We start from the raw sequence: 13518 nt of genomic DNA, 5'->3' as shown, positions 1-13518 counted from the left end.
AGTCCTGAATGTAGTTTTCCTTGGCTTCATGCTCTAGTGGGGTTGTAGAGTTGACTGTTGGGAAGTGGGGCCCCAGGCTTTAGGAATATCCTCCTGACTACCAGTAGTTCAAACTTGTCCTCTGTGGAGGACATTTGTAAACCTGAATATCTGCATACTACTGAATTAACTCCTTTTGCTATTTACAGAGAACATTTAGGGCTTTTCAATGATACTAAATGTGAAGGGGTGGGCGTTTGGTACCTTTCTCTTTCTCATTAAGGAAAATGGTGTCCATCAGTGCTAATGCATTTCATGAGAAGAGGAGAAGTAAGTGCATAATACTTTTTATGAGCAAATTTTGGCTTGAAATGTTGACGGCATATTTTAGATAAGTCTCTTAACAACACATTAAAATATTTCCCCCCCCCAAAAAGAAAATATTTTTAGTATTCTAATTACCTTACAAAGATTGGGGAATTTAAAAAAAAATGTGATTGGACAATATTTTTTTCCTGGTAATCAGGAGGATATGGCACAATCACAGGGATGGTGAGGCATCAGGGACAGGGCGTGATGCTTGCTGAACACTGGGGCAATGTCGTGATAGTGGTGAGGTCCAGAGACTGCAGCTCAGAGACAGTACTGACAAAACTCAGAAGGGGTTGGGGGTGTTTGGGGTGCCTAAGAGTTGGGAAGAGGTGATGCAGTGGTGGAACTCAGCTGTTTGGCAGCGCTCCTGGTATGGCTTTGGATCTGGAGATAGAGCGGTTGTCCACTCAGATAGTCAGTGGTTCGATCCCTGGCCTTGGCAGTCTACATGTTGAAGTATTCTTGGGGAACATACTGAACCACAAATTGCCCCTGATTCTGTGTGTGTGAATGGTTAACAGCCTGTAATGAGCAGGTGGCCTAGCCATCATATGAATGTGTGTGAAAGGGTGAATGCAGACTTGTGTTGCATAGAATGAAATAAAACAGAAAATAAAAAATTAAGTATATATGTATAGACATTCTATACAAAAAAGGGGGACATTAAAAAATTCTATTGCTAATGGGAAAAAATTGAAAATGGATTGAAAATTGCACATGAATTGAGAATTGCACATGGCTTAAGTACAGTGTTTTCCACTATTGCACAGTAGATAGAAAGATATGTAACACAGTATACATGACGTGCTGAGATAAGTGTATCATCTCACTTCCTGTTTCTGGTTGCTGCATTGGCAGTAGTGTACAAGTGTCACTCTTGCTTGTCTGAATGTAATTTGCTCTGTCTTTTGTTACATCAGCTACCCGCTATTTAAAGTAACATTAGTTTTGCTCAAACACTCATAACTCTGTCTTTGTAGGGACCGCTAATTTTACTTGTCTACACACTTGTCTGCTTTATTAGCTACACCAGTTTAGCCTAGCAGCTAGCGATGGCTTCTCTCTCTCTCCCTCTCCAGCTCTCTCTTGCCTAGTGTGTCAGATGTATATAGGGTTGCCACCTTTCAGAAATGAAAATAAGGGATGCCCACCACAGCTCCTCAGGGCCATGACCACCACGGCCCGACTCCCGTGGGGTGGGGCACCTGCAGCAGTGGTATGTTTTAGTTTGTGCCACTGTTTTTAGTAAAGGGGTGATCAAGAAAGCAATTAGTCATACTTAAAGCTTGAAATGCTTTATTACCAGTGAACACATTCTTTATTGTGCAACATTGTTGCATATAAAGTGCTGTTAATTAGCCTACATAAAGCCATAATTACATGCCTCCCTATTTAACATACAATGAGGAAAATATATAACAAAGTGCCATGTGTACACAACTTAGTTATTGCACAATCAATTAACCTAGTTAATGAGAGGGTATGAGAGTATGATTTGTTCTTTAAATGGCCATTTATATTCAATCAATCAATCAATCAATCAATCAATCAATCAATCAATCAATCAAACTTTTTGATATAGCACTTTTCATACATAATAAAATGCAACACAAAGTGCTTCACAAGAGTTATATAAAGAGTTATATAAATCAAAACAAAACAACAATAAAAACCCATATTGGCTAATACTACTGTATATTAAATAAATGATCATTCATTCGACTTTAAAAACTCAACATCCTAAACAATCAATCAAACCACAATAGTCTAATAGTAATCATCTCCAATGATGCTGTCCAGCCAAGGATGTGCCTCTTCCCACTCACGTCTGTACTTTTGCAAGCGTTTTCGCTTTTGAGGATGTGGTGGAGTATCGGGTGTAGTGGACATTTTTAAAAGGCGCGGGTGTTGTGAGCAGCGCCGGTGTGTGGTGTCTGTCTCTAGGCAACCGTGACAGCAACACACGCAGGCAGCGAGGCACAGACACATGACCGGGGTCCTGCATAGATCCCGCCACGACAATCTTGCTGGCCTTAGTATTTTCTGTGTTTTATTTTGTTCATTATTGTTAGATTTGGTGTTGATGTGTGTGTGACAGACGTTGTATTGTACCCGTCCGTATTTTACGGGACGGGTGGCAACCCTAGATGTATAGCTACTCCTCTGCCTCCTTTAGTCACACTGGTCAGGGACGGACGGACCATCTGGCATAGCGGGCATTTTCCTGGTGAGCCGATGTGCTATTTGGGCTGACAGTCAGCCACTTTTTTTTATTTTAAATATTGGTCTGACCAGCCCATAATACTAGTCAGTTAATCAGTGGCCTGATTGACATTGGGCTGGCCCAATCACATCTTTAAACTCCAACCCCCTTCGCTTTGGTCCTGCTGGCGTAATGTATTCAGCAAAAAAAAGTCAGCGCAAAAGTTTGTTTATAACCACCGACCAGCCCTCGACACATGCTGGTCTGCGGCCCATTGGTTATTTTCTTCACTGACATGTGACGGGGCTCATCTTTCCCAATCATATCATGAAACACTTCCCCTCTTTTGTGTCTGTAACGTAATCTGTTAGGATCATCAAAAAAGAAGAGAAAACGAAAAGGAGGTGCAGAGAAACTGCGAGACAAGAAGAAGCTGGCTCTTGAAGCCAACACTGCCAAATGTGCAAAAATTTCTGATATGTTTGTCACGGCAGGGGCCTTCATCAGCTCATGTGGCCGATGACAGTGGTGGTGGTGGCAACATTGAACAGGGACATGCAGTAAAACCTGCGGCAAGCTGGACTGCTTTCAGAAAACTTGTAATGTAACACTGACTATTCTCTCTCTCTCTCTCTCTCTCTCTCTCTCTCTCACACACACACACACACACACACACACACACACACACACACACACACACACGATGCCTTCACTTGTTTGTTACAGGAGGAGTCCTTTAGGGGATGACTTAATATAATGCAACAGACACAGATGAGCCTCTCATTCTCTTTCTATCTGTCACACAAGTCTTCTTCTTTAAGGATTTGCCCAAGTTCACAGGCCTTCTTCTTTCAGCACTGCTTTGTCTGGAAAACAGTGATAATCAGATCAATCAACCATGTCTATTATTTCTCTTTCTCTCTCCCTCATTCATGTGTCATCATCCCTCTTAAGTTTTCAGTTTCTACACTGCTACTTTTATCTTAAAAATTGACCAATAATTAAATCTCTCTCTCTCTCTTTCTCTCTCAAACATACATACACAGAGTTCAAAGTTCATTCAGGAGTTCAGCTACATTCATCCTTTTGGACTGGGTCAGTTCACAATTTATTAGTACTACTCTTGGAAGAGTTAGCATCTGATCCATCATTTCTTATCTCTATTCTTTCTTTTTTTCTTCCTCCCTGAAACACATGGGTACACCCAATAGGATGAATTCTGCTTAAAGATCCATTACTGTGATGGAGTGGTGGAGTATACTTTTTTGTAGTGTTAATAAATTACACTTTTTGGAAGTATTTAATATGTCCACTCTCACTGATTCCTGTTAACTCATTGCATGGCTTAAGGTACGTGGTTTTAAAGAGTTGCACAGTTGGTATACACATTCAAGAGACCGAAAAGACCGAAAAGGTGTGCGTTATCGAATGTGGTGGGCCAGTCTGGTCCAAAATGCCAGGGCTGATTTTTTGTCCCAGTCCGCCCCTGATACTGGTACATGTAATAAATGTAGTTTATTTGTTGAGCTGGAGATGAGGCTCAGTGAATTGGAAGCACGCTCCATGGAAACCAAAAGATTAGCTGTAGTTAGCCAGGCCCCCATAGTCAGTACAGACCAACCAAGTGTAGCTCCGGCTAGCCGTCCCTCAACAGCTCCCAAGCAGCCGGGAAACCAGGGATGCTGGGTGACTGTTTGATGGAAGCATAGTCCAAAGCTGAATCCCACAGTTCACCACCAACCACCTCATGTTTCTAACAGGTTCTCCCCACTCAGCAACACACCCGCTGAGAAACCAACTCTGATTATTGGCAGGTCTATTTAGGGAAATATAAAGTTAGTGACACCAGCGACCATAGTCAAATGCCTGCAGGGGGCCAGAGCGGGCAACGTCGAATGAAATTTTTAACTGCTTGCCAAGGATAAGCATAAATAGAGTAAGAATTGTTATTAATGTTGGTAGTAATGACACCCAGGTACACCAGTCAGAGGTCACTAAAATTAATGTGGAATCGGTGTGTACAAGACAATGCCTGACTGCGTAGTTTTCTCTGGACCCATATTGGGCTCTTTGAAAGATGTCAAAAAATCAAGTAGTAAAAATCTTATCAAAAAATCACCGGGAAATAATTATACCATGCTTTTCAGACAATATGCTTTTTTGCCATACATTTCTATCTTTCTGTATTGTCATCATCATTGATCATGCTGTTAATTAGGCTGTTATTGATGTATGATTCATGCATAAGCTTGATTCACTCTAATAAAGATACCACCGTGTATGCTATTCTTACAATGATCATCAAAGTGTGGCGGCACAATATCAGATTTCACCCTCGCATTGGTGTATTTGTACTGAGAAATAATTGCACTCATCTGTGGTAATTTTAACCGTTGTTGATGAGGACTCGATGCCTTGTAGACAGCCTGGTGTTGATTTTTTGATTTGATGCTCATACAGTTGTGTGTTTTTAGGCTGTTTTGCTGTTTGACCTATGTGTGTCTTATTGGTGCCGATGAACTAGAATATACAGTAGTACATCACTGCAGAGTAACTACAGTGCCCTGGTTTAGTTGGCCATATTGTATTAACCTGTTTGATGTGGTTATTAACTGATTATTATATTTCAGATACAGAATCACAGTAAGTCCTCTCTTTGAGGCATGCGCAATTTTTTTTTCCCTAAATAACATTGGTCTTACTGAAATTTGTAATATTCCTGTCAAAGACATTGTCACCTATCTAGGAATTAGAATTTCTAAAAATTCCAGAGAAGTTATGGATAGAAATCTTTTCACTCTTATTGAGGGAATTTAAAACAAATCTTAATTTCTTATTAGCCACAGAATTACTATATATGGCCAAGTTTTCTAAGCAAAATGAAAGGGGTGTTCAGACCTTTATAAACAGTGGGGAAAATAAGTATTGAAGGCGTTAACATTTTTGTTCGTAAACGTATTTCTAACAGGGCTATTGAAATGATTTTTTTCACCAGATGTCAGTAACAACCCAAGTAATCCACAAATGCAAAGAAATCAAAACAAGTAAGTCCATAAATTGAGTTACGTGAAATAAAGTGGAATGACACAGGCAAAAAGTATTGAACACACAAACTGAAAATGATTTAATACTTGGTAGAAAAGCCTTTGTTGGTAATGACAGCTTCAAGATGTCTCCTGTATGAAGAAACTAGTTGCATGCATGGTTCTGGGGGACTCCTTTATGAACTCTGATCTTGAGTTCTGGAGTTGAAGTTTTTCCTCACTGCTGTTGCCAAGTGCTTGCTCATGAGGGAATTGTTGGGTCTCTGGGTCTCTGCAGATAAAAGAGCTTGGCCTGTACCAGCTCTATATGGAAAATGTCCTGAGACAACTTTTGTTGTGATTTGGCGCTATACAAATAAATTGAATTGAGTTCATTCCATAGATTTTCAATTGAATTTAATGATGATCATTGAAGAGGCCAGTCTAGCAGCTCTGTTTTCTTTCTCTGAAGCCAATTGAGAGTTTTGGCTGTGTGTCTTGGATCATTGTCTTGCTGAAATGTCCACCCTCGCTTCAGCTTCAGCATCCTAGTGGGTGGCAGTAAATTATTATCAAGAATGTCCCTGTACATTTCTCCATTAATTCTTCCTTCAGTTATATGAAGTCTGCCAGTGCCATTTCCTTTCACCTTTTTGTGATTTGCTTTTCTTTTTCGGGTTTGGAAGGAGCATCGAGCAAACCTCCTCTGTTTTATTATTGTCTTTTTTAGAAGGGGAAGTGTAGTCAAGTGTCATTTGCAATGAACCTGTAGCTCTATCAACCAGATGATCAATTTGGGAGGGACTAAAGTTAGTATAGAAGTTGTCTGTTGTATTGATACACAATGGTCTGCAATGATGCTTTGTGCCCATTTCCTCAGTCTGGAGGTGTGTTAGTCCTGAATAGAGTCCACTATTCCACTTCCACTACCAGTCCACTATTATCTCCACAGTTTTGAGTGTGTTCGTTCTGACTACACCAGATGACCAGCTTTTTGACCTCCATCTGTATGCAGACTCTTCACCATCTTGGATTTGGCTGATGACCATTATGTCTTTTACAATGTTTAGAAGTTTAACAGATGGGTCTCCTGAAGTACAGTTGTTGTTGTTTTGGAGGGAGAAGAGAAGGGGAGAGAGCACATATCCTTGGGGGGCTCCAGTGTTGATGGTCCAGGTACTGGATGTGATTTCCCCCAGCCTTACCGGCTGCTTCCTGTCTGTCAGGAAGTTTGTTCTCCAATGACAGGTGGAGGCTGGCAAAGTGTGCTGGGTGAGTTTGGAAATATTAGCGAGTGCAGCACTGAGGTAGTTATCTGCAGTGCCATCTTGGATCTAACAGAAGGTCTACTCATAAAACACACACTGATATAATGCAGAATCTAGTTGAAAAGTTGGCAGCCCTAGATTTTGGCACAATGTTCTCCTCATACAAGAGCAGACATGAAGACAGAAATCTAAATCTGAGAAATATGCCCATACACCAGTCGCCATCATCTACTCAGAATTCATTCAAATCTGAAAGACTGATACAAACAGTGTGATACAAAGTGTGCTTCTTAAACAGCTGAAGACATAGTACTGTGTGCTTTCACTTTTAGGGATATCATGCCAACATTGTCACCATAGATCATGTAACCCCTCTCCATGAGGCCTGCCTGTCGGGACATGTAGCCTGTGTCAGAGCATTAATAAATGCTGGAGCTAATGTAAGTATTCTTCTTATTGCCACCATTATTTTAAGTTTACTGTGTGTCTATCCCAAAACAGCACTGCATTGTCATTAAACAGCTGCTGAAAGTGTCAGTTGCATTTATACACCAATATGTGCAGATGTGTGTGTTAGTAGATGTACTAACTGTATTGTATTGCTCACATGTATGTCTGTGTTTAGGTGAATGCTGCTTCCATCGATGGTGTTACTCCACTGTACAACTGTTGTGCCTCTGGGAGTGTCAGTTGTATGGATCTGCTGCTGCAGAATGGAGCACACCCACACATGCCACACACACATTTCCCCTCAGCTCTACATGAAGCCTGCAAAAGAGGTGAATACAGTACTCTGAGCAGGGACACACAGTATATGACAGACAGCTCAGCAACCAGGACTCATGTCTAGATATCCTCCTGAGACCCAGCCTATTCATTTGTGTCCTCCGTAGTGGACATTTGGTTTTGGTCTATACCCAACTAAGTCCTGGTGTGCTCAGTAGAGCACATCCTGGCCTTTCCAATGATATCTAATGTAGTGGGATGAAAAGAACTTAGTTTTCATGCTGAGACAAAATGGAGACTGCAGCAAAACACAAATGCCAGGAAAGGAGAAAAATTAAATGAAATATTGTTATACAATACAAAATATTGTATTTTTTTTTGTTTGTTTTTTAACTATGGTTATCATATATTTTCTTGTTTATGAACATGGCAGGAATCATAAATTAGAGTGACAGTTCAGTTAAACTTTTTGTTAGGGAAAAATAATAGCAATGTTATGAATATTTAATAATGTCAATTTTGTTCAGTAGTTAAACAGAAGAAACAGGCCAAATGTTCAGTTTCATTTAAAAAATGGATTGACATTCTTGTTTTCTTGCCAGCCTATTAGGATTTCATTGTGTTATGGTAAAATCGTTCTGTTGTCCACTACAGTGGACATGCTGTAAAATCTAAAATTAAAATATTTTTTATAAAATTAGAAATTGTGAGTTGTTTTAGCTTCAAAGAGGCAGGAGATCACAAAAAACTAAAATAAATAAATAAAAATTGAAAGATACTTTTTCCTTGGTTCTCAGGAGGATGTAGTTGGATTAGTCTGTTTGTCCAGGTGTCCATCTGTGTCAAACACCACATCACCAGATTTTGGTACAATTTGATTGAATGATTCAACTCACCTCTGCATGGTGGTATTTTCAACATGAAACTGATCAGCTAAGGGCTGCTACAACATTTACAGTATGTGTCAGGTTGTTGTATTTAAAAGGCCCAGTGTGTAGCATTCAGTGACATCTAGCAGTGAGGCTGCAGCTTGCAACCAACTGAATACCCCTCGCCCCACACCCTCCCCCTCCAAGCATGGAGGAAAATCTGGGTTGGCCACTAAAAATTAGAAAAACATGAAAGACTCTCTAAAAGCAAGTGTTTGCCCATTGGGGGCTACTGCAGAACAGTATTGGGCAATTTCAAAATATAATGTAGTACACATGAGGTACTGTCATTTGAAAATCATGTTACTTTACGGTATTACTGTGTCACACACAACTTTTGCGTTACTTTCACCAAAATAACGACAAATGACTAAGAAGAAGAAGAAGAAGAAGAAGAAGAAGAAGAAGAAACGTACTTTATTAATCACATCACACAGTTTACAGTGAGTTGCATACTACACGCCATGCTTCTCGTGAAATTATTTTTCTCTGCATTTCTACATGATATATTAAGGTTACATTATGGTTTGTGTTAATGATGCTATCTCTACTATAGCCTCGGTCTAACCTGGTCTTTATATTGACCTTATCTTACCTGTGTGTGTGTGTGTGTGTGTGTGTGTGTGTGTGTGTGTGTGTGTGTGTGTGTGTGTGTGTGTGTGTGTGTGTTTGCAGGCAATAGCCAGTGTGTAGAGTTCCTGCTGTCTCATGGAGCAGATCCAGACTATGATGTGTCCCACTTGGGCTCTCCTCTCTATATGAGCTGTCTACACCGACACACAGCCTGCTCAAAGATTCTGCTACACAAAGGTGTGTCTCATTTACTGGAACTTTCTGCCATTTCAACTTGTACCACACCTGCATTACCTCCTATACTGGAAGCTGGTGCCTGCAGCTTTTTATTAAGCTATGTTTTTCTTTGACCCCTCATCACAGGTTATGGCCTCAGTGTGTTTTTAAGAGGCCTGAGATAGTGAAAGTATTCAGTATTTAACAAGAAGTTTGTCATTTTATGATCTCAGGATTATCTTGGGACCCCTTTGTTGCTCATGGTCCCTAATATTGTAACCACTATGTTAGGCTGTTCCTCTGTGAAGAAGCGATGTTTCATTAAATTCTTCTGAACTCTGTGCTACCATGGCATAAAGGGTGGAATTCTGCTCTGATCCATGGCATAGAACGCTGTGTTCTTTTCCTCTCCTCTCTTTCTAGCCTATCCTCTTCTCTCCTCTTGCCCTTGACCACTCTAGGAGCCAATGCGAATCTTGGCCAAGGAGATGACAGGCCTCTGCATGCAGCTGTCAGACAGGACAGTGCTGATCAGGTGTCAGTGTTACTGGACTATGGAGCTGATATCAATGTCAGAGACAGTAACAATCAGCGACCTGTGGAGCTAGCACCTCCTGGTGGAAAAACACAACAGCTGCTTCTAACGTTTGAAGGTACTGCAATATACTGTGGAGGTACTGTGGTGAAATCCAATACTGATGCATGGAATAACTCAAAATTCAAACTAAACTGTATCACAATAATAAGAGCAAATCACTGTCTCTCTCTAGTTTCTCCAAGGAGTCTCTGCCAGTTGTGTCGTTTCCAGATCAGGAATCTGATTGGCCGATCCAGACTGAATCTGCTCCCCGTCCTTCCGCTCCCTTCCCTGCTCACTAACTATCTAGAGTACAAATAGGATGATACACACACATGCAGCATGACAGTGAATTCAGATGCTATTTCTTTAAGATTTTACATTTGAATGTGACAAGCCCCTTATTAACCACATTTCATGTTAGAATATCACATTTTTTACTGTATGGTTGGGTTTGTCTACAACATCACTCCATTAAAATACACTAGATTTACACACTGTACTCTGGTACATAGTACATTGCATTTGTGCTTGCATAATTGGCACAATCTCTTGTTTATTTTATGTTTATTCAATGGTGCTTAATTTTTTCCCTGCCAGATTATTGTCTGATTGATAATGACAGCTGATCCAGACTTTGATCTATTTTTTTTATTTTTTTTTGTGAGTGTTGGAATTTATTTCCATTGGTAAGTGCTGGTCTTCATGTGTATATGTATATGTAAATACCAATAAATTATCGATGACATGATGGCAGTAACCTGTCCACTCACGACAGGAGAAGGGTTACAATATTAGTTTGCTAAAGCCTTATATGGGGCTCATAGACTGTTTAGGTGAATGCATCTATGATTGCACTGCATATTTTGTCAACATTGTAAAAAGGTAATTTATTAAGGGTTGCATTGTGTGAATAATATTTTGTGGTTGACTGCAGGCATAAACATACATTTAGCTAGTAGTCTAGGAAGATTCTGAGTTCAAGACACAGGGTCTGTGAAGCAGCCTGAACCTCATTTGTTTTGTTGTGGTGCTTGACAATGTATTTACTGAGGTGTTGTATTATGACTAATACACACTTATGATCCAAACTCTCCCTGTCCAGTGTTCAGATTTGGTTGTAATCTAAGCAGAATTTACATTGGCAGCAGTCTAAAATAATTTATTATTTTAATTCATTTTAATTTTAATTTGTTTTTAATTCATATCACTCCGCCCTCAACATTACCTGTGATCTTTCCGTTATTTTAGATTCAATTGTGTGTAAAATTCAGTTGTCATTCCCTGCTTGCTGTTTTCTTCCTTTCTTGGAAATTACGGAGGAGTTTTATCTCTGGATTGCTATATGATGTGGGCTTTACAGCAATGAGCCACAGTCTTTCCAATAATTGACACTCCCATCACCTAACCAACAACCAGACAGACCGCCTTACTCCTTATGTTGGAAAACCTGCTGTAATATGCGTTAGTCCGTGAGCGAGTCGTTTACACCTAACTCATGTTGGGGACTGAGGGACACAATTTTAATATTTACAGTTGCGATGTTAAGAAATAGACCGAAAACATTAAAGAATAATTATTATATCAGGCTACATTCTTGCTCGTAAGAGCTGAGCTATTTAATTACGCTACAGCCGTGCACCTCTGAGAGAGGCAAAGCTACACTGAGAGGGGGTGCTGCTACGCTGGAGCAGTGTCAGCAGTAGCAGGTCCGGGAGACCAACCGTCAAGAAGGAGACGGAAATAAGAACCGGAAAGGAATAGTTTCCACTACCTTAGTGGAAATCAGCATATAATTTTAACGTAAACTGGCGGTCGTACGGCTGCCTGTCGCGGAGTTAGTTCCAGCCTTGTTATTCCAACTTGCATCATCAGCCGCTAACTACTCGTTAGCTGCCTGGCTAAGTTATCCTGCCAGCCGGTTAGCCCTTCTTAGGCACTGTAGCAGCTAAACTAGCTTAGCTGTTGGCAGCCCGGCTACACGCGAAGAGCTTCCAAGATGAGGCTGAAAGTAGGATTTATTCTCCGGAGTTTGCTTGTCATTGGAACGTTCCTAGGCTTAGTGGTGCTCTGGTCTTCGCTGTCGCCGAAACCCAACGATGAAAACCCTTTTGGAAAACGGGTGAGTTGACAACACCAAACCAGTTACCCCCAAGTGTCCTTTACAGGGAACCATAAGTAACAATTTTAACAGCTAGCACAACTCCAACCCACCACGTCAGAATGTATCATACATTTAGCTAGCTATGCAGAATTAGTTACAAGTCTGTGTATGGTGACTACTTGTTGGTAGAATGGTCGTAGTAGCAAATTTGCGTGTTTTGAACTGTAGAAGCGTCACTCCAAATAAAACAAGTTTGAGAACACGCTTTCAATCAACTGTTTGGCTATCATTACTACATTGGTTGTCATGGAGATTGGTTCTTAGTTTAGCTACTAACGCTAGCTTTATACTTAGCCATACGTGTTAATGAATAGTCATTTAGATATATAGTTGTACCCTTCCTTCCTGAAGTTATGATGGCAGTTATGGCAGCAATTGTTTTGAATGATAAATCCCTGAAAACGAAAAGCGATATACCTCTTTGTTATAAGATCACATAGACTGTCAAATTTTGTTGCCTTTTGTAATTGCTATGGAAAATATGCCACAACTAGCAGGATTTTCTTAAAAGCATGAATGGCAACTTGATGAGGAACTATCGGTATACAACCTACTAGTTTATGTCGAGGGTATTTTCTGAAGAAGTCCTTGAGGTATAGCACATTCAATGGTGTCTAAATGATCTTGTCCTACCGACATTATGTACATTATAGGTAACTGCTTCAGTATAGTTAAATAGATCGTAACTCTACTAAAATCCTTTTCTAACTAAAAGTACACATTTCAAACATTATAAGCCCCATACATTGTGGTAACCTAGCCCACAATCAGAATAAAATGTCCATTTACGTAAAATGCTTTGCAAGAAATAAGTAGTGTAGTATGTCTACCCAATCTATCTGCTGATTTGATCAGATTTGATAGATACGTTTCTAAGGATAAATGTACAAAACAGTGAAGTGTACCAACAAGCTGCCCTTGACCTGACCTCATAATACATTCTGAAATGAAAAATTGATTATTTATTTATTTATTACAAGATTTACATTATATTTTATTTCAGGACATACAGTATGTGTGTTGAGTTTTCTTGCACATAGCATTAAATTAACTCTTATAATTGTCATTTCATATGGATATAAGCTAGTGCATCAAAATTCATAAACAGTCCCAAAATATCAAAAACCTGCATGAAATGTACCATTAGAAATCATCTATAAAGGCTTTAGCTACTAGGATCACTTTTGTTAAACTTAGCTGCAGCCTTTATTGTTTGGTCAAAAACCTAAGTTCAAGCATTTAACCAGGAAACCATCACACATTCAAGAATAGTCTTTTTGTGAATTAATTGAGCTTTGAGCATTTAACCGTAAGTGTCCATTAAATTAATTACTGGTGGAAACAGTTCAGACTGTAAGTGACTTAACCCCTCTTCAACCATAATTTCTCACTGTAGCCATAGCACAATGAAGCCACTGCTGAGTGATGTTGTCCGTCTCAAGATCTCAGTTCAATGTCAGATTTCACTTTCTCCTGTGTGCAATAAAC

General features: G+C 39.9%; 2 protein-coding genes across 3 annotated transcripts in view; both read left to right on the top strand.

Moving 5' to 3' along the window:
* Positions 1 to 10614, top strand: part of asb5b (ankyrin repeat and SOCS box containing 5b) — a 50551-nt gene extending 39937 nt beyond the window's left edge. Inside the window, exons 3-7 of the mRNA XM_070987476.1 lie at positions 7178 to 7285; positions 7471 to 7624; positions 9176 to 9310; positions 9751 to 9942; positions 10060 to 10614. Coding sequence (XP_070843577.1) covers positions 7178 to 7285; positions 7471 to 7624; positions 9176 to 9310; positions 9751 to 9942; positions 10060 to 10187 — 717 coding nt within the window. The 3' untranslated portion in view covers positions 10188 to 10614. The remainder of the gene's footprint in view (positions 1 to 7177; positions 7286 to 7470; positions 7625 to 9175; positions 9311 to 9750; positions 9943 to 10059) is intronic.
* A 690-nt stretch (positions 10615 to 11304) lies between these two features.
* The window catches only part of galnt7 (UDP-N-acetyl-alpha-D-galactosamine: polypeptide N-acetylgalactosaminyltransferase 7), a 55762-nt gene continuing 53548 nt past the window's right edge, over positions 11305 to 13518 (top strand). For both annotated transcript variants that reach the window (XM_070987452.1, XM_070987442.1), the window contains exon 1: positions 11305 to 11988. In XM_070987452.1, the coding sequence (XP_070843553.1) occupies positions 11866 to 11988 (123 nt within the window). In that variant the 5' untranslated portion in view covers positions 11305 to 11865. The remainder of the gene's footprint in view (positions 11989 to 13518) is intronic.

Source organism: Chaetodon trifascialis, chromosome 2 (genome assembly GCF_039877785.1).
Source record: "Chaetodon trifascialis isolate fChaTrf1 chromosome 2, fChaTrf1.hap1, whole genome shotgun sequence".
Taxonomy (NCBI): Eukaryota; Metazoa; Chordata; class Actinopteri; order Chaetodontiformes; family Chaetodontidae; genus Chaetodon; species Chaetodon trifascialis.
Note: the sequence above shows the minus strand (reverse complement) of the source record. Positions and strands in the feature narration are given on the sequence as shown.